At 43.7% G+C, this 21,278-nt stretch overlaps 1 protein-coding gene and 1 long non-coding RNA gene across 8 annotated transcripts in view; one reads left to right on the forward strand and one right to left on the reverse strand.

Moving 5' to 3' along the window:
- Positions 1–509: 509 nt before the first annotated feature.
- On the reverse strand, positions 510–7,325 carry LOC121695524. The gene is made up of 3 exons (XR_006026100.1): positions 6,569–7,325; positions 6,270–6,456; positions 510–645 (listed from the first exon to the last, which is right to left on the reverse strand). It is a non-coding gene; the product is annotated as an uncharacterized LOC121695524 (long non-coding RNA).
- gatad2b (GATA zinc finger domain containing 2B) overlaps positions 6,329–21,278 on the forward strand; it is a 37,471-nt gene continuing 22,521 nt past the window's right edge. For 3 of the 7 annotated variants that reach the window (XM_042076442.1, XM_042076447.1, XM_042076448.1), the window contains exons 1-2: positions 6,329–6,478; positions 19,533–19,606. In XM_042076442.1, coding sequence (XP_041932376.1) covers positions 19,593–19,606 — 14 coding nt within the window. In that variant the 5' untranslated portion in view covers positions 6,329–6,478; positions 19,533–19,592. Of the gene's footprint in view, positions 6,479–7,970; positions 8,091–19,532; positions 19,607–21,278 lie in introns of all 7 variants that reach the window. The other 4 variants (XM_042076443.1, XM_042076449.1, XM_042076444.1 and 1 more) reach the window with 4 other exon arrangements.

Raw genomic sequence — 21,278 nt, forward strand, 5'->3', positions numbered from 1 at the left:
CATGAATGGTCATCATGAACAGAGCTTTCAGTGCACTGAGCATCAGTTAAGAACACTATTCAACACTGCTTCCTAAACCTGCTAAGGGCTCATTTGCCAGGCTAGGCACACATAGAGGTAGTCATGTAAATGCACTTTTAAATGCTAATTAGCCCTTATTAAATCAAGACGGCCAGTCTGTGGAATTCACCTTTGGCTCAGTTTATGGCCCTTTTTTAACCAAGGCTCCAATTATCCTGGACAGGACACTGCATCTGCATTTCCTGAACACAATTCAGTATGTAGTGCACATGCACAAATGGATGGAATTTGGATGGAAAAATGTACTGTACCAGTCTTACTTAAATTATGTTCACACAAGGAACAATAATAAACACTATATATTACATACAAATATTTAACCTTACACTGATGGTAGAATTGACATTTTTAGATGCCCACTCCAACACACCCATAGCATTTGATGTATCAGTTTTAATCCATAATTATAACTGGAACTTTAAAAACAGGTCTGAGGACGAGCATATATGAATTCAAGAAATATTTGAAGACATTCTCAAATGTACCATTTACGATCTGTAAAAATTCTGTGACTGTTTCAGCAGCATCTTCCATGTTGAGCTCTTCATCCAGAATGCACCTAGGCTGAAACATGAATAACCTCAACTCAAAACTCATATCATCTTAAAATGTAAGAAATATAAGCTTAATTCATCTACATAAATTACAGTGAGAGGGACTCATGCATTAAGGTTTTTGATTTAATTAAATTCAAGTCTCTTAGATACACCCCATCCACTACCTTTTCATTGCTCACATAACCCCCGAAGTCAGGTCATGAAATGATTAATGATAAGCCAGTGGTGCGATTAGAAATTCAGGATGTTCCCTGAGTGGACACGCAGCTATGTAAATGATATGATTAGTTAAAGCATCTTCCTCTGATTGAAAGGGAGAACTGCAAGTGTGAATATGGTAAGAAAGACTGCATGTTATGAAGACCAGAATGTCTATGAAATTGACTGAGGCTGACTCTCCCTGAGAATCTTATTCAGGTTTTCTTAATAACTGTGATAACATAACTGTCTATTTTTCAATATGGAATAAGAGCTCGCCCTGTCATGCAATACTGACCAAAGTGAAACCAAACTCCAGAATCTGCTTTTCAAGCCGGACCCGGATAACCATGTAGGAGGACAGAGATATGGTGACCCTCTGTCTTGTATGTGTGAATCAGAACAGTACTTTCACACGCGCACACACACACACACGCAAATGGACCCGATTATAATAGGCCTACTCTCTTCCCCCCTACAAGGAGGAAGCATTTCAAAGTTCTTCCTCAGTAGATGAACAGTGTAAAGGATCTTTCCAATAAACGTTTCTTTATTAGTTATTAGTTAGTTAGTCATTTAGAGTACAACCTTATGGACATTTGTAAAAGCACATTTGTACATAATAGTCCGTCAAGGAATTGCAACAGCAACAGCATAAAACAGCAGCTATCCTGAGATCACTTTGCAAGAGAAGTGGGTAAAATATAAAATTTTAATACTGTGAAAATGTAAGTGGTGCAACACTGCCCTCTGTGGCACAAACATATACATTACATTTAAATAAATAAATTCTCAATAGAACCTTTCCTAGAACAGCTGTCATATTTTCAGGAAAAAGATAGGCGATGCTGAGCAATAAAATGATGCTATTTCGTTAGGTGAAATGGCTTATATTATGTGAATCAAGTAACTTAATGACTTAACATAAAACAGCTGTCATATTTTCAGGAAAAAGATAGGCGATGCTGAGCAATAAAATGATGCTATTTCGTTAGGTGAAATGGCTTATATTATGTGAATCAAGTAACTTAATGACTTAACATAGACGGTGATGTCAAAAGGTAAACTTTTTGTATTATTTGTCATTACTTATAATCTTTTCTGTATTTTAAATAAAAATATAAATGAATCATAATTATGAATGCAACATGAACACTACTAGAATATTCTTCAGCTTTGGGACTGAAGACTGAAATGTCTTTTTAACAACTGTGTTTGGTCAATGCGGTGGCACCAAAGAAAAAGATACTTTACAACATTTCTGCTTCCTGTGAAAACACACAAACCCTCCCTCACTCAGAACAGCATGTCCTCTTTAAGTCCTCGTTGCGGCAGCAGTCTAGAGTCATGTTCTTTGTCCTGCTGCTACAGTATACCAGCTCCCCTAAGTGTTGCATAACATTGGTAAGCTCATCTAAAATGCACTTTGCCTGTTTACATAACTTCAGCCTTATAAGAATATCATGCTTCTGATTTGGATGCGCAACACTGATACCCGATAGGCTGCATTTTGAGGCACTCTGAGTTTGTGTTGGGTTTTCCCCCTCTAATAGTGAAAATGAATAAATCTTTCAGGAGTATTCATTGGTCAACCTCCACACGCATGTCGTCTGAAGCGGGGTTTAGGTTGGGTATGTAGAGCTGTGAAAATGTGGTCTGTTTTTTGGGTAATCTTGTGCTCAGTAAATATTTGTTGGCAGTGATTAAGCTGTGGGCTTAGGGACTTTTCAGCAATCAACAATTATCCCTCTGTCCCCACCACCAAGACTTCACAGAAAGCTGGCTCTATATGTGTACTGGCACAAAAAAAATCGTACTTAAAAATGTTTCTTAATATTTTACAAAAATTAAACAATTTCAGAACCTTTGGAATGTGGTGGCGATGTATGACAGCAATGAAACAACATGACCACAAGATGGGGGAGTTTCTTTGACCTTATAGCTGTTTTTTTCTTGTCTTTTTTTTCAATGGTCGACTGATGCAAGACTATCACTCTGATTAAACACCGATGTCTGTGTCTGTTTAAATATTTCATTGGTGGTTGTTTCTCTGTAGCTGGAGGTTGCCTTGTCATGAATTTAAACTTCTCCTTACCGCGTGGTCTGAATGGCAGAGTGAAGGGGATTTTCTTTGAACTAGTGATTAGGCATTGAAAATAGAAAAAAGGCCAAGCATGAATTCCTCTTTAATCAACACTACTGTCTTCATACTCATTCATAAGACAACATAAGACAGATACACTTCAACATTAGGCCTATTTCATAAGACAACACTAGACATTAACAAATAGAATTACTCATTTAACTCATGGACGGAGATATATAAAATCATTAAAACCACACAATTATAGGTAACTTGTCGAAATATCTGCATATTTGTCTGTGTGTGTGTGTGTGCTTGGTCGTGTGTTGGTGTGAAAGCAAAAAGCTTGGGTTGTTACTCTCTCTTGAAGGCTGTCATTTTAAAAGCACCACAGATGATGGGTGTTTTTTTCCTTATTTCCTCTGGGTTTTTAATCAAGAGTTAAACCTCTTAATCTACTAGTATTTAATGTAGGCCCATGTTGACCCACCCTTGGTGCAATAGGTTGGATTATATGGGTAGATTTTGGGGAAATGGTAATGAAGGATTTTTGGGGTGGAGTGCATGAAGGGAGTGGATAAGATGGAATGTGGCCAGATCAAATCAACAGACATCAATTAATTCTCCTACATGTGTATGTAACCAAGCTACTGGCCATTTTGAAGGTCGCTGAGGGGTTAATGTCAGATTAAAAATGAATATCAAATACACTTCTCTTACTGATACAGTAGTGAGCATTTATCCACGGTGACAGAAGAAAATCACTTGTCAGCACTTCAATAAAGTGCTATAGTATCCCAATAATGTATATTAAGATTAATGCTCATCATCCTCTGTTTATATATATAAAATTAGTGTTTGACACCTTCTAAAAAAATACAGTATTATTACCCCACTGCTATAATCAACCTTCTTCTCTTAGACTCTTGTGCCATAAAACCAAATGACCAGTCCAGGAAGGTCATGAGGATTACACTGCAGAGGCATTGCATGTGGAACACTAATCTATCTAATACCTCAGCCAGCTCTGACTAGGCTCCCCACACTATAAACCCTATTGCAGCACAGAGACAGCACAGCAGATCATCAAGAAAAAAGCTAGCATGACCACAACTCCCTCCAAGGCCTCTACAAGCACAGATCTGTGATGTTGCAATTTTTACAGGTCCCCTGAAAACCCTTCATGACAGTCGCTTCTATCTCTTGAGTGCTCTTGAGAGTTCTGATTCATCCCAACAACATCCTATTACTTTATGAAGAGAACAGATTTTTCCCCCCACTCAATGTGTCTACTGTTTTCACATCTGGCCTTTCCCCCTAGTTCTGCCTGAAGGATCTGCACTTTGTTTTCATGTTGTGCCCATGTCATGCACTCGCTGCCTCCACACCCAAGCTCTTCCCACGTGAGTCATTTAAAGGAGACCTTGAGCACTTTCACTCAAGTCATTGTTCTTGTGTTGCTCCCAAGGGCATCATCTTCTAACTGCCCTGATTCTGGACCTGCCTGCCTGCTTCAGAACCAAAGGGAGGGGCACTGTGAGCTTGGTCTCTCTCCCTCTCCCTCTCTCTTTATTTTGTGTGCCCATCAGTTTACAGGAAGTTGTTCTTGTGTCAGCAGGGTGACTTCCTGTCATTGTGGGTTATTTTGGACACCAGAGCTGTTGACCGTTGATGTGAAAGCATGGAATGGCTGTCGTGTGCAAAGGCAACTTGGGAAAATGAAGTGAGAACAGGCTGTCAGAGAGGGTAGATGCTGTAATACACTGACAGCTGAAGCAAACCAGACAGCCATGCAACTACTATCTGACTCTCTCCACCTTACTTCCTGGGTTTATGATACTGGAGGTAGGCTTTAACATTTAGAAATACTGTTGTATTGTATCTTTACATCTAAGCATCAGGTTCACTGATTCACAGACATAATCAGCTATTGACTTTTGCAGAATAAACTTTTAAACCAGAACTTTTCTTTCATTGTGTAGATTGCATAAGTTCAAAATGTTTAATTAATTTACTTTAATTAATGTTTATCATACTGAGCCTACTCAATCACTTATCATAGCTCCCAGGTCTTATTGTTCAAAAGCAGGCCTACAAATTATATTAGGATAGAGTAACCTATAAGAGTTTTATATACAACTTAGTGAACAGAACTGAAAAACAAGCTGTAACAGAAATATGAATTGCTGAATCACAAGCAAAATTCGCCCTTCACCCAAGAACCACCAGAGGGCTCAATTACTACTGAGACATAGGCTATTATAACAGATTTCTGAATGGTGAATAATAACCTAATAGTGATTCAGTTAATAACACCTCACTACATCACAAAGCGATATGAATGGTCTGATCACACGGCAGCCCATAGACCTTGTAGTTTAAGCTATCCGGCTGCAAAGTGCTTCGAGGAACAATTCATATTTTGGGCAACGAATGACTGAGTGAGAAAACAAAACACTGCCGATCCGAATGTAAAGCATACTGGACTACACGGACTCACTTCAGCGGCAGGTCTTGGACAGATGTTGAATGCAAAATCACATAGGGACAAGACAGAGAAGATACAATAGCAGGCAGCCTGCAAGCACTCTGTGTCAAGTGTTGATACTGAGCGGATAGCCTACCTATTTGCTCAGCATTCCGCTACATGGACAAAATACCAAGACGCGAGAATACCTTCAGCATGTATCATAGCCATCGGTCCGTTGCCAAGAGTGCATGAACTCACTAAATCTCACCAAACCATGCATTAGGAATTAAAGTAGGTCAGTAAGGGTAGCTTGCATTGTTCGCGCTGGAGAAATCAGTGCTTTGAGTGATCAATTCGCTAAAAAAAACTAAGCCTAAAATATTCGGACTTATTTTCACCATAGCATACTTAACTTAAGACACACGGCCATAACCATGCAACAACCCTGTAATGTAAAGTTATAAGCTACCAAGATGTTCAGCCCCATTTTAATAATTAGGCCTATCCTACCCATATCTGTGCATGTTGATGCATCATGGGTGACTTCACATCTCAAAAAGAATGCTCTATGCAGAATAACTCAATGAGATAACGCAATGAGCTGATATTAAAACAGTGTAGCCTAAGTTTAAGAGTTAGGCTAGGCTCCATTCAACGCTACAATGTTCAAGTGAGTCATCGTCCAGACAGTATTGTTCCTCTGATATTCCATTGCGCTGGCGGCACGAGGAGGGAGTTAAATATGGCTGGCCACAATTTATCTGTCAATGTAGTGAGCTCGCCTTGTGTTGCCGACACGACGCGCATAACAACCCATTTAGTTCCCATCATTTCAGAGCTTCTTGTCCCCTCCCCTCCAGACACAGACAACAACATACACCTTAATAGGGGCGCGTCTCCGACACAGCCGCCGACCAATAACCCGTCTGTCTGGGCAGAGACCAAGGGGATGAGTACTTGTCGAGGCCCAATCAGCGCTTTTGTGTTGCCTGCCGGTGCCGGGGACTGGTCGTGAGGAGCTACTGTAGCGCTTCAGGATCGGATAGTGAACCCGGAGCCAGTGGAACCTGAAGGGTAAAGGAGAATCAGGTGAGTCCGAGGATATAAATTGGGCCTAGCCGATCTATTAAGCGATTTTCAAAATAGGACCATTGTAATTAGATTATTCCGTATTCTTACTGATGTCCTCAGCATTGTCAACAATCGCGTGCAAGGTTACGGGGTGATGATATGGTTGGATCAATTATGGTGCAAAGCCAGACAATAGCATAGCCGCTTCGCTAGTTCAAATGCTGCGGCTAGGCTAGCAAGCTATCTGTATCCAACAGTTTAGAGTAGCTGGCTAATACTGTTAAAATGCTCCGAGAAGCCCTCCTACGAGTTACAACACACGGAACTCCTTCACGTGCGCGATGTTTACTTATTAACCGTCATTTCTGTGAATAATCTTAAGAAGTTACTAGGCGAATGCAACATTTTAATGTCTCAAATCCTTTTCATTGTTTCATCTCGTGTCTCTGGGGGTTAACCCAGATTGGCGGAGAAAGCCTTGCGTCCTCCTGGCTGTGCGAGAAGGCTACAGTTGCAGCGCTGCACACAATGCAAATAGCCAAATTAGTCACTGTATCACGATTTCATAATCAGACTACAATGTATTTCACTAACACTGACACATAATAACCATGATCGAGAGGTAGTTGAAGGTCTTTTGTGATTACTGTTCCGGTTAACAGTGTTTAGGACGCAAGGAGTGAGGCTAGTTCACGGTGAGATGATAGCTGTACAATTAGAGGGGGTGAAAAAATCCGAAAATGCATCAGCCATTTACGTAAGTGAGGACGTTCCCTCAACTCCATATGCACGCAAATGGCTGCCCAGCAGTTGACATGCGTGAGACTGAAATTTAATTCCGACGTGAATGCATGTATTGATTGTAACAAACAGGGAGTCACTGATCAACTCGGGTAGATGACGTTGGAAAAGAAACGCAGATCAATAATATATGCCATATATTATTCTTGGTGCGGCAGACATGTCATAAGTGAGACAGCGCCTAATTTATAGACTACCAACAGTGCTGTACCTAACTTGCAAAACCGTAAGAGTCTGCCGGTCGTAGGTTTTGAGAATATTTTATGGGAGTCAGTTGTCTCTAACTTGGCAGCACAGTAGCCTACTACAACTGGTAGCACTTTATTAAGTCACATTTTCTTTCAAGTTGCACTCGCCAATAGCCGTCAGAACTGTTGAAAATTGACTTTCCAAGATTGATGGATAGATAATAGACAAAATTCGAGTAATTTAGAAGGATTAAACTTCATTATTCAATTTCGGTCAGCTCAAACAAATAGACAGTGGAATTCAACGGGGAAAGATTCACAGACTGATCAAATCCTCGTCTTCTGGTCTTTTTATTGCTTCAATGATACAATTATTTGATCATATGGGCTACTGTATGTTGTATGTAGTGTATGTATTGTAGGCTACTGTATGTATATACTGGTGTATTATATGATTTATAACATGCATAAAAAGCAGCAATTAGTTGCAGCCTAGAAACATCAGTAACATCTTTCCACAGACTCTCCAAATTCAGACAATTGGACCATGATCATCTTGACGTTATCCCTGTTATGTCTCCAAAGTTGTTGTGAAGTGTACACTTGGGACTCCTTGGGTCTTGCACATTAAGCCAAGTCAGGTAAGATTCAAGTCAGTAGGGCAGTTTGCAGTTTTTCTCCCCCAAGAATCTCTGGTATCTATAGCCATTGTATAGGATACTGTGGCTTTTTTGTGAGGGAAAAAAAGGCGTATATATGAAACGGTGAAGGTCCACCTTTTTTTGTGAGTTTGCTTGTTTTTGCATGGGCACACTTGACCACATTTTACATTCCACTACATTCTACTGGTCCTCGCTCAGCAATGCAATGTGATTACCCTGTGGTTAGGATATCTCTTGAAATAAAGAAAAGTCGCTGTAGAAGCCAGACTCCAACGTACCTGATGGAGTTCTCTCATTCTTTCCCTCTCTCTTTCTTTTTCTCTCTCACTTACACATTCCCCATCCACACACACTTTCTCAGCTTGCACACTCAGGAAGGCCTTACCACTGTTCTTTTTTGACTCTTTTTGCTCAAAGCCATTTTGTTTTGATCACTCCCTCCTCTCCGCAGACAGAAGATACTTGGCTGGGTGGTATTTATTTTTCTTCCCTCTCTTTTTCTTTCTTTCCTTTTCTTCTCTTTTTTTTCCTCCCCTTCAGTGCCATTCATTTTATTACCTCGGTGGATGCCTCCCAGCTTATGGGCGCCGCCTGCGAAGGGATTTCATGCAGCATGCACACTTTAATTTCCATGGTGCAGCGGCCACCTTATCGCTGGCAACGGGCCAGTCTTGTTAAGCCTCACGAGGCGCCTCGATAGGCGTCTCTAGGTGCTTCCCGAACTGAAACAACCGAGTCAAGAAGTGGCATCTATCTTGTCTCGTCTTATTTTGAAGGATTCATTGGGATCTCCCCCGGGATTGGTCCACGAGTGACCCCCTTATTAGGTTTTGGAGGCTGCGGATTGGGGTCAGTCTGAAGCCACTGGACTTGACTGTGTTTATGGAGCCACAGTATTTTCCTTCACTACTGTTGCGTTTGATTTCCGATAATGCTGTCTTTATGATGTCAGTGTGGACAAGACATCTTTTGCTAGCCCACACCACCATAAACTGAAGCTGCGATGGTAGGTGATAGACACAAACACACACACATGCACACAAACACACAAAGCAGATATGGCCTTGGTTCTTCTTACAGTTACAAAATGGGACTTAACGAATAAAATGCACACCCGCCCTGTCCCTGAGGCTGCTTGAGCAGACAAAACAACAGTACCAAGCTCTGTAAACATAATACCCATGTCCCAGAGCACCTGGAGTTTGACATAATGTTGTACAAATCTTGGCAATCTACACTGCATTGTCACAATCTGACAGAGAGCATGTTGCATGGAGCAAGAGACAATATTCACATCAGACGCTCTGATGTTGACCTCCATGACCTTCTGTCGTGATCTTTTGTCCCAGGTTTTTGTAGGGAAAGGCCAAGCATAATTGAGTCTTGAATGCCCTCATCACCCCAGACATCACGAAGGGTCAGTGAAAACATAGCCTAGACCCTTATTTTTCTTTTCTTCAAACAGAGCGGTGACTGAAAAAAAATGCCCCTCTTTATCACCGAGTGGCCAGTTCAGGAAGGGATTAGAGGATGCAGGATTCGGTCAGCTGTGTGCTACTCTGCTGCGCTCACTCGCTCGCTCACACCGATAACGTCCATGTGCCCTGGCACAGCGCTGACCTCATTTCCTGTCAGTCCTATAGGAAAACAGAGTAATGACCAGCATCATTACCTCAGCCATTCCAACTAACAGGCATGCGTCTCTGTAAAGACTGTAAAGCAAATTTTAACACTTCACTGGCCATAATGCATAAGAGAAGAAGCTCCACTGCAAAAACAAGCAAAATATTTTTTATAGCAGAGCATTGAGCAAGCCAAAACCACAGCTTACTCATTCACCATGGCATGTTCATTTTTGTTCATTGTCTCATTCTGTTCATTGTCGTCATTCAGAGTTTGCCCTCTTAGTAAATGGACATCTGTCTTTCTGGTGACTGAGTGAAATGAGGGAATAACATCCATGCAATATTGAAGAGGTGAAGGTAGCTGGGGGCATTGTTCGTTTTCTCTCACCCCTCTGCCTTGTGAGGCACTGGGGTCTCCAACGTCCCCAATCGGTTGTGCAGAGCTCCGCGAAGCACCTCCTCCCTGTGAGTTTCATATTGGTGAGAGGTTGGAAAGAGGGGGGGGGTCTCTTCCAGTGCCCCGTTTAGAATCCCTCCTCATTTCCCGTCCTGTACTTACGCGAAATTAAGAGATGAATGACTGCTGTTTGAGAGGAGAGAAATCAGTATAATTAGCTCTTAATCAGGAAAATTAAGTTTATTTAAAAATCCGCCCAAGTGAAAATCCTTTGAGGGGGAGTGAGAGAGCAGGCTTTGCCGGTTGCTGGCACGTGCTACTAATTGATATGTGATGTTAATGAAAGCCTGCGAAGTGTGGCGATAAACAAGGGATTCGTCTCACACAGCAAGCAAAATAGGACGACAGCGAAAGAAAATTTAACAACATGAGCCGGGATTATATTTTCACATTTCTGCGACACCTTGAGACGACCTCTTATGCCATTGTGTGCATCAGACAGTGAACACGATCTGCTACTTCCAACCACACCAATACTTAACCTGCAAATTTCTGGCGTGGCTGTTTTTCTGCCCTTCTGAAATTGTAACCATCCCTTCACCCTCCCACCCCTTTTGGTCTGCCGAGCCTGAGGTGGATGGATGCTCGTGCTCCTCACTGATGGTGCCCTTGTCCTTGAGAAAGGTTGCACAGAGTACAGTAGGCACTCCTGCTCATCCGTTGTAGTCCAGGATGCATGGCATTGTTTGCTCCCCTCGTGTGTTGTTGTAGTCTTGTCTGTGTAGCTTCATTTAGCTGTCAATAGTTGCAGGGACAACCTTTACTACAAATTAATTAAAGTATAATTTAATGACCGATGAAAGTGAAGGATGGTTTGTCACGGATATTATGATTGTCTCATTGTCTCTGATATCATAGTAGTAGACTAGTCATATAATCACAGTAATAAAGTTGTTACATAGTAGTCATTAATGCAGCTTGAGTCAAATGGTGATTATGTAGTGGTGGTATCTCTCAAAGCAGAAAAAAAAAACGGAAGCATTGACTTGTGCCGCCTCAATGAAAAAAAGATGCCCACACAAGAAAGTAGAAACCCTCAGCAACTCCTTGTTTTATAGTCAGTGTATGTGTGCATATTTGTGCACTGATGAACAGGCCTTGTTAACACCTGAATGGGCGTGTTTCAGGGGGCCCTTGTATGAGGCTTATTAAACCCCACGCAGAAACAATCAGCCAGATGAATGGCTCCCTGTGAAGTTTAATTAGCGGGCCTCCCCAGCACTTTAGCTTGGATAAACAGCAGCAGGGAACAGCCACGCACAGCATCGTAGCTGACGACCGCAGCAGCAACAACCCGAGGGATTCTCCCAGCTGGAGAGGAACAGCTCACCTGTGTTGGTGAGGGTGGTGGTGGTGGTCGTCTGTGTCAGAGATCAGTGGAATCCAGTGGAAGTGGAGATGAGGACAGATACGGAAAGATAAGGGGCTAGTGTGATTGTGATGCAAGTCTTGTGTCCCTCCTCAGTTCAAGCAAACTTGTGCTTTTCAGTATGTATTGCATGGGTAAAACCAATTTTTTCAGAACTTTAATCTATCTAATGTTTCATGTCTACAAATTATTCTCTGCTTCCTCCTTAATGATATGATGGTTTGTTGGTACAGTAGGGCACTTTGTGGCCATGTGAATTGTCAGTGAGGCATAGCTAGAAGTGCTTGTTATGGACTGTCTTCGGTTGGCCGTAGGAGTTACTTGCTTCTTCTCTTGTGGCACCAGCTGTCTGCGATTGGCCAATCTGTGAGAGTCCCGTTTGTGATGCAGGAGAGGACTTGGGATGAAAGGGTGGTGAGGTGGATGGGGAAATGAGAAAAGAAGAACTTAATCGTGGAGTTATTTAGGGATGGATGAATGACATGGAGAAGTGAGGCAGAGTTGAGAGAAGATGACCGAGAAGGAAGTTTGGCTGGCGAAGGACAGTGGATGGAGAAGAATAGAGGAGGATGCAGTTATGTCTCACAAAAAGCCATAAGCACATCATTGTACCACCAGGCACCTTGATCACTGTAGATACATTAGACTTGTTTCTTGTACAGTATTGAAGGGAACCCTCGAATTCACTTTGCTCTTGAACTTCAGGGGGTAAAATCTCAAGGACTCTCAATTTGCAGCCACAGAAGTCATCCTGACACAACCTGACGTCCCATGACCTACCCCCCTCACATCCATCATCTGTTATCTCGGGTGTGTAGTTGAGTAGCCCAAACAATAGTCAGACCACATGTTTGGGTTATTGTTTTCCAAATGTCTTTTCAGCAGGTACGACCATCTTCACAGGTTTTAATGCTTAACTTTTACCTTGCTGGCTTGCAAGAGAGTGAGCCTTTTGAGGTCATTGGGCAGGGCACTGTGGTAGGTTCTTCATATAGGAGTAAGGTCCAGTGTGTCAACAAGTTGGAATTATAAATAGTTTGTGTGTGTGTGTCGCGTCTCGGCATCTCCATGACATGGCTTCCTAATTCAGTCTTCGGTCCCTGTGATCGGCACCCCGAGTGAACGCCCCCTTCCTCCCTTCCTCCCTCTCTCTACACACACACACACACACACACACACACACACACACACACACACACACACACACACACACACACAAAACCCCCCCTTCTCCTTGCCCTTTCTTGCATGACGACGAGCATGCAGTGGAACAGATTGCTCTTCGCCACCTTGCTTTTTCCTTTGTCGTCTTCCTCCTTTTCCGTCTAGCTCCAGGCCACCATTGCAACAGTCCTGCAGCTGACTTGACTAGTCCATCGCTAGACGCTAATTTATCTTTACGAAAAAAAGCCCCTGCAAAACCTGCAAAATTATCAGCCTGGCAACATGCCATGGAGTGCTCGATCCAAGAAATGGCCCTCCGTTGTTGTTCTTGGTGGTGTGTTGCATTTAAAATCACTGTTTTCATAAGCCCATTGCTCTCAGAGCTAAGATAGGTACCTCTGCTCATGTTATCTCAGTTTGATAAAGCACTGGGTGTTGGACACACTGAAGTGTGTTGCAAGCCAGGCTGTTGTGCCCATAGACGGGTTGTGTTAATGACCTCAACGAAGTGTGAGGTTTATTTTTTTTACCAGGCTCTCGTATCAACGTATGCCTTTGTTTTGTGCTTGTGCGAAACCGTGTGACACAGGGTATTTGGAGCGTGTGCATTGTTGTGTGTGTGTGTGTGTCTCTCTCTCTCTCTCTCTCTCTCTCTCTCTCTCTCTCTCTCTCTCTCTCTCTTTCTTTCTTTCTTTCTTTCTTTCTTTCTTTCTTTTTGTCTATCTCTCTCTCCCTCCCCCCCGCTCTCTCTCTCTTGGTTAAAGCCATAGCTCCTGTGCCATACTTTCAACCCCATTTTAAAAATCTCCCTGCTACCTCACTCTCTCCAGATGGCTCAAGTTCCAGCATTTTTTCCTCCATTTTTTTTTCCTCTGTCTTTTTTCAGATTTTTTTTTTGTTTAAACAACGTATGCCCCACCCTGTGGTCTGAAGTTCCGCAATGAGCCTTTTTGTCAAGGTGCCAGGTTTTGGATTCAGCCTTCACGAAAACAAGTAGATTTCCCTCATTCTGCCCCGAAAGCTCAGGGACTTCGATCCCCCCCACCCCCCATCCCCTTTGTACCCCTCCCTCCCACTCACTCATTCCCTCTCTCCTTCTTTCTCTCTTTCCCCTTCTTTCTCTCTCTCTCTCTCTCTCTCTCTCTCTCTCTCTCTCTCTCTGTCTCCCTCCCTCTCTCCCTGTGTTCGTGTGACGTCCTAACCACTAACGGCTACATATTAAGAGATAATTCCATACCCTGAGGTTACAAACCGGCTTAGACTGGCTCGCATGCATTTTGACTCCGTTGGGTACCCTGGCTTTGAAAAAAAAAAGAAAAAGATATTGTGACTCTGCTTTTTTTTAAAGGAACAGGAGACTAATTCTCACCAAGACTGACAGCAAGTCCGACTGCCATAACAGCAAGGCACACTGAGGATTTTGTAGTTGCTTCTAGATACCATAAGGCTTTGGAAATGTGATCTTTATGGTGGCAAATGTTTTTAAGTCATCCATCAAAAGCAGAACCACTTGGATCGTATTTTCCCCTGTGACTTGAAGGCCACTTTACAGGAACTGTTATTTAATAAAACCCATGTATAACCCCAGAATTACAGCTGATTCAATGATCCATTTGACTAAGAAAGGACTTGTACAATCCAATGTGGAGTAACTGAATAATGACCCCCACACACACACACACACACACACACACACACACACACACACACACACACACCTAAAATTCTGTAGGAATCTGGATTTAATCTTTTGTTTGTCTATTTTATTCCCTTTCCTTATCTCCTCTGGTTTTTGTTGTCTAAAAGGCACAATCGAACAAGTGTGAATGCCTCTGCTGAAGAGCTGACATGTTTGTGTGCAAGTTGGCCTTTTGTCTGCCGTGCAACCTGTGTTGCAAAGGTCCTCCTTCCTGTCTAGATGTCTAGATGATATCCTCCAGTATTCATCGTTCTCTTTAAGTTTCGTGTTCCATGTTCCATACTCTCTCTCTCTCACACACACACACACACACACACACACACACACACACACACACACACACACACACACACACACACAGTCCCTTAATGGAGGAGAAATCCTAGTCAACCTTCGGTGCATTTGAGCTAGGGTTTTCTGCCTAAAAGGAGTGACTCATCTTCCCTTTCATACGATGACGATTCTAAGATTAGACCAGCGTAGACCTATCAAGCAAGAAGACACAATAGAAAAGAGAGTGAAGAAGAAGCATAATGGCTGGTCGATCTCTGATTGTGAAGAACATGTTTTCTTCGAAATGGATTACTTTGGTGTTGAGAGCCAAATTTGACAGGGTTTCTTTTACCAGTGGTCAGAAGTAAGGCAGATGATAGCTGTGTTTCCATTCAACTTTTTGATGTGAATTTTGACCATTTGAGTAGGAAATCCTGAGAGACAAAGATTTAAATTATTTAAAATCTTCTAAATCGAATAAGAAATTGATCCCAATTCACATGGAGTATTATGTGATTAAGGTAGTAAGAAACAGTTTTATTCTTATCATATTACATTTGTTGTGATTTTATTATGTGTTTCTGTTGAAGTTGCCCTCATAACCTCAAGTTTTGAACCTACATTTGTTTACAACTACTTACACAATTAGAAAAGACGCCCTTTTTAATTTGCATCGTGCAGCGGATAGGAGCACATTTCTTTGGGCATTTTTATTAATGTGCTTAAAAATATGTGAATGAGTTGGATGGAAACCTAGTTAGTGTTTCATCAATCAAGAAAAGCTGGTGTTAATTTTCAGTTAATATACATGTAGTTAATTGTAAATGAACTTGTTTAAATGACCTACAACACAGATGTCAGTCAGTTCTTTTCACTGCCACAGAGGGGTCTGTATTAGGAATAGAAACTGTCTACTGGGTTATTTAATTGCGAATGTTAAACAGTTAAATACATGTCGTCTCGCTCTGAGTTTTTGGGCATTGAAGAAAACGAACCACTGAACTGCACAGGAGCATGATGGGAAGATTTGCATGAGCACGAGGCCTGAATACTTCCTGACTGTGGTCCCGTAATGGTTGCTACGGCACAACTGTAAATCGCTGTCAGTTGCTTGTGTTACTGCGTATTACTCTCTCTTTTTTAAAAAAACCCCCTTCCCCCTCATCTTGTCTCTCTTTGTCTCGAACTTCACAGCCTCCTACCCCCCCACTCCCCCTCACGCTCGACGCACTTCCTCCCCTTTGCCCCCTGCTACTGCCCCATCCGCCCCTCCGCCACCACCAAACGCACCCCTCTCACCCCTCCCCTCCCCTCCTCCCTCGGGCGACAGCAGAGCAGGAATTGATTAGTGGCACGGCTTAAAAATAGAAGGGGCCTGTTGTCATGGCAACGGCCACAATGAGCTGTTGTCTTGTTTAATGAAGACGGGGTGCTTTAAGTGTTGCGGTTGAAGGGGGGGGAGAGAAAAAGAGGGAGTGTGGAGACTGGGGTGGTGATGGTCACCTTGCCTGCCGTGTGTCTGGCTCTGCATTTTCGCGAGGTCCTCGCACCTGCATATCACAGTCCTTGGAGGCAGATGCTGTGGATTTTGCTTTACCTTCACTTTTTTGTTTGTTTGTTTGTAAGTGTGTGTGTGTGTGTGTGTGTTGTCGCCGCAGCCGGTGTGTATTAACTAGCCTCTGTCTAAGAGGCCCTACTTCTGGCGAGTTTGAATCCAGTTAGTTTGCTAGAGAGCTGCTCCAGAGGTGCAAGGCTGTTTCCCTTCCCTTTGTCACCATGGCCTCTCTCCTCCCCAGCCTAATAAGCAGCTAAATAAAGGGGAAATCAGGTGAAGTGGGATTTTTATCGCCCTTGCCTCAGTCTCAGCATAGACAGCCTTTATTGACTCCATACCAACATTCTGTTACCCATAACGCTGTTTGCCGTCTGGGCCAACCAATGGCAAGTCTGTTGCCATGGGCACCATCCGCCTAATTGGCCTCATTAGTGTCAGAAACTAGCCGTATGCAAATTTTTGGTCATATTCCCAGCAGCCTCCTCTGTTGCTCACACTGAGTAACATACAGCTGGGCTGTCAACGAGTGGGCTGCGTGGAGGATGTTGGTCCAATTAGTGAATTAACCAATGGGCACAGCCAGTGGTCCCTGTGCCTAGATCTCCCAGTGGCTCTCCATTATTGATGGATCACAGGATGGGAGTTTCTGACCGACGTCGTTACTAACGCAGGAGCTGCTTTCAGTGGCGCATTTGCTAATTTAGTCCTTTTGAGAACGCGCTCATGTGGGATGCTCTTAATTTGGTTGATACAAATATTGACGTGACTCGTCATCCAGAAGTGACCAAATCTAAGCTTGATATTTCGTAATCTGGGCTTGGTTTTCGCAATGGTCATAGTTTGATATTCACATTTTTGAACAATTTGTGTATTATGCGTTCACAAAAATTAGAAAATCGCAGCATGAAAAAGGAGATAATTTACCCTGCTGTTTCTATTTGATAAGGGTACAAAAAAAAATCAGCCCCAGACCAATTTGGTACCGCCCAGCGTCTTCAAAAGCTAATCACCAAGTCGCTGCCAGTCCCTGCCCTGCCTCGATGTTCCAGTGAATTTGTCAATGCGAGTAATCCCTTTTTTATCAGATTTGAAAACTGATTAGAGCAGGCCTCTATACTTCCCCTCTTTGCTTTGCTCTTCACTTCAACAGACGGCTTTAGCTTGTTTTGCCAATACAGGATTTATGTTGGTGTCTTTTATGTGATGCGATTCAGGTGTAAATTTGTTGGACAGTCTGTGTGAAGCTCCTGTTTGTTTTGTGCTTTTCTACTGTGTTAACTTGTGTAAATCAGTCAATTGTATAAGTCTAGAAGTCTCAAATTAGGAACAGAATACCAGACTAAAGAACAGAGCCAAGTTTATTATTCACTGTCAAAATGGACAGGATGGCGTCTTATGGACACATAGGAAATGAGTAAACCACAATGCATACTCAGCCTCAGATGAACTGGTTCCACTCCTGGTGACAGCAGGCATTATAGGGAATTTTTAAATTTCTTAATATCTTACAGGTTTGATGCGCCATTTGCACATCCCGCTAACATCTGAAGCAAGTGAGCAAATCACTTGACGACCATTTTGTAATTGCTCTCGGCAAACACATGACGCGCTCATTGTGTGTGTGTGTGTGTGTGTGTGTGTGTGTTGAGGAGCGGCGATAAGCTCCAAGATGGAGGCGGGTAGGTTCCAGGCAGGGCAGCGCAGATCTGCATGGGGGCTCAGGCAGTCACCTGCTGTACATCTCCCACAGAGTAACGAGCGCAGAAATGGCTACAGTATGAGATCAGTCGGCTGGTGTCTGCCGCCAAAGCCATATTTCTGCTTTATGTGACCCATGGGACTGACACACACACACACACACACACACACACACACATTGGCTGGTGCCCTGGCACCTGTGTAGCTGTATATGTGTTTGTATTGGGTGTAAGTGCATTCGACAGCTCAAGGAACCTCGGCTTAAGGGTGCTAAGCAAGCTGCAGGACCCAAACTTTTTTAATGGCACTGGATTAACACTTGTACTTTGGTGACCGAGGACTTGGAAATCACTGGTATATACTGTATATTATCCTTGATGGATGTTTGTCAAAGCACGACATACTCCACTAATTCTGCACTAACATGTACCAGAAGGCTTCAGTTAGTGGGAAATGGTCTCTGGCTTCTCCAGCAGTCATGAAGTTGGGAAGAGGTGCCAGGAGTTCGGGTATGCCAATGGGTTATGGTGTCCTTGGGTCCTGTCTGGGCTTTTTGGCACCCAGAAGTGCTCTTGAAAACAAACAAAAAAACAGAAGAATATGAGACTATCAATTTCCTTTTTCTTTGTTTTGTGCCAAGCCCTTCTTGGCAAATATTAGCACATTCGAAAAAGATTTAATTACGAGTCCATGTTCATTAGGCTCGTGGTGAAATGGTTTCCTCTGAGTCTCTGAGACCTTTTGGCTACCTTGACTTTGAACGTGAGGACAGTAAAATTACACATTAGGGTAGCTTGAGTTTGTTTTCCAGCCATGGCCACGGCCTTCAAATGAAAGGTTTCAATGCAGTTCATTATTGATTCAAACAACCACTAATGTCTATGTCCCCTCCAGTCTATAAAAGACTGTGGATTTTATTGGGTTCAGAGATACATGGCCAAGCCAGTGGCCTGCGGGCCAGTATAAGGTCGTGGACACTGAAACTTGTGATCTGTTAAAAACGTAATTTCAAAGACTCATTTGGTAATGAAAAAAAAAATCCCCCTACCACCAATTGCCATTAGGTCTTTAAATAGCCTATTACCTAGACAAAACCTTGGTTTGCAAAATTTTAAAATCCAAAGTGTGCACAATATTTCTTGACGAGTCGACCATAATAGATTAATTAATCTCCCTCACATGCTAATTTGATGGCTAATTAGTTGCCATGTAACGGCGCCTGCTAATCATGTGAGAGGCTAGGAGGGCATCTCTCGATTTTTATGTCCCACATTCCCCTTCCATAAAAAAAAACGCCAACGTCTGGTGGGCCCCCTCCCTCCCACCAACCACAAGCGACAGTCACCCTACACGACCCCAAAACCAATCCTGCACGTAACAACTCCAAACTAGGTTACTGCCTTAAAGCTCTACAATTACCATAAATTACATCCATCCATTGCTATCTGCAGTGATCGTTTGTGGATAACAAGGCAGCTTTTTAGATTTATGGAATGATAACGACACTAAGCATCCCAGACATGGCAGGGGGACTCCGTGTTTATGTGTGGTTGTGTTTTTTCCCCCCCCCCATCTCTTTAGGGCGGGCACACACCTGGCAGTGACGGCGGCAGCCATTTTGAGACCACGCGGAAGCTTCGGATGCAGAGAAGGGGGTAAGAGGGGCTGGGTTGCTGGAGTGGAGAGAGGGATCTGATCAGATCAGCCAGGCTGGTTGGCTGGTTGGTTGGGATGCAGCCAGTTTTGGGAGATGGGCCAGGACTTGGGGGTGGGTAGCACATTGAATGAGCGGGGTTGGGGAGGTGGGTGGGGGGTGGCACCACTACCATCACAGTCATCTTTCCCCGGTTTGCATTCGGAAGTGAAAATGATACCCTGATTGTCTTGCCTGAAAGAGCAGAGGTTTAATGTGTGTGTGTGTGTGTGTGGTCACAGTCAGACTCTATGACGCACTCTTCGTGATGCAGTGGCACCAGCGCATTGGTTTAGAAAGGTGTGTGTGTGTGTGTGTGTGTGTGAGGGAGAGAGAGAGAGACGGCAAAAGGGAGGGAGTTTGCAGAGTTGCGTCAGCCAAATGAATTGTCATGATGCAGATCATGCGTGAAATGAGCTGTGGATCCTCGGATTCCGCCGCACGGCTGCAGAGTGGCAAATGGCCTTATTATCACCACTACCTCCGTTCTCTTTCTCCCTCGCTCCTGTCCGGTCCGTCGTTCCCCATCGTTGACAGGACCGGTCCTATGGCCCAGATCACTAAACTCTCCAAAATCGCTTGCTTAATGTCTACATCTAAGCACTGGATTGCCCTGTTTTGTTAAGTGTGTGTGTGTGTGTGTGTGTCTGTGTGTGTGTGTGTGTGTGTGTGTGTAGGAGTAATGGTAAGGGAGGACATTTTTGTGCGGGCAGCAGGGATCTGACGGACAGGCAACAGAGAGAGGGAGAAAGGGAGCGAGGCGGGCACATAAAGAAAATGGTGAGCGGGCTTGGTGGGGGAGGGGCACGGAGGAGGAGGAGGGGGGGGGGGGGGGGAATTAAGGGTTGGCATTATGACAGGGTAGCGTGTCAGAGAGGGCAAGAGAGAGAGAGAGAGAGAGATGGTGGTGTCTGTTTTTTTTTTTTTTTTTTTTTTTTCCCTGCTTATCGCTCCTCCTCTTTATCCTCAACCCTCCACCCCCCACTCACACCCCACCACTCACCCCATGCACACACTCACACACACACACACTCACACACACATTTATGCATCTATATTCGTATACACTCTATACACCACACCCCCCCCCCCCCCCCCCCCACCGTATAAAAGAATCACATTAATTATTAAGTAAGCAAAAAGGAGAGAGTGCGTACCAGCACATACCTTGAAGGGGCCCCCTGAAAGAGAGCATGTGTGTTTATTTTTACAGCAAGGAGGGGGGTGGAGGGGGAGAACTAGAGAGAGAGAGGAAAAAAAGCGGAATACTTTTTTTGGAAAGGGGGAGGGGTGTACGATGAGGGAGGGGTCTCTTTTACACGGCTTTGTGGTGTGGCACAGCTGTAGTAGAATCGTGAGGTGTGTGTGTGTGTGTGTGTGTGTGTGACGAGGGGGTGTTACAATAGAGCCTCTTGTGTTTGTATGGGCAATGAAACTACACTGTTTTTTCCCCCTCCTTCTCTCAATCTCTCGCTCATTCTCTCTCTCCTCCTCTCGCTCTCTCGCTCATTCTCTTTTTCTGCTAACAAGGCCCCCCCCCCCCCCAGTCCCCCTTTCTTCCTCCGTCACCTCCGTCTGTGGAGACCGAGACGTTGTTACTCACAACAACTGGGCGCACGCGCGCATGTCTCTGC

This window comes from Alosa sapidissima, chromosome 21, assembly GCF_018492685.1.
Source record: "Alosa sapidissima isolate fAloSap1 chromosome 21, fAloSap1.pri, whole genome shotgun sequence".
Lineage (NCBI taxonomy): Eukaryota > Metazoa > Chordata > Actinopteri > Clupeiformes > Clupeidae > Alosa > Alosa sapidissima.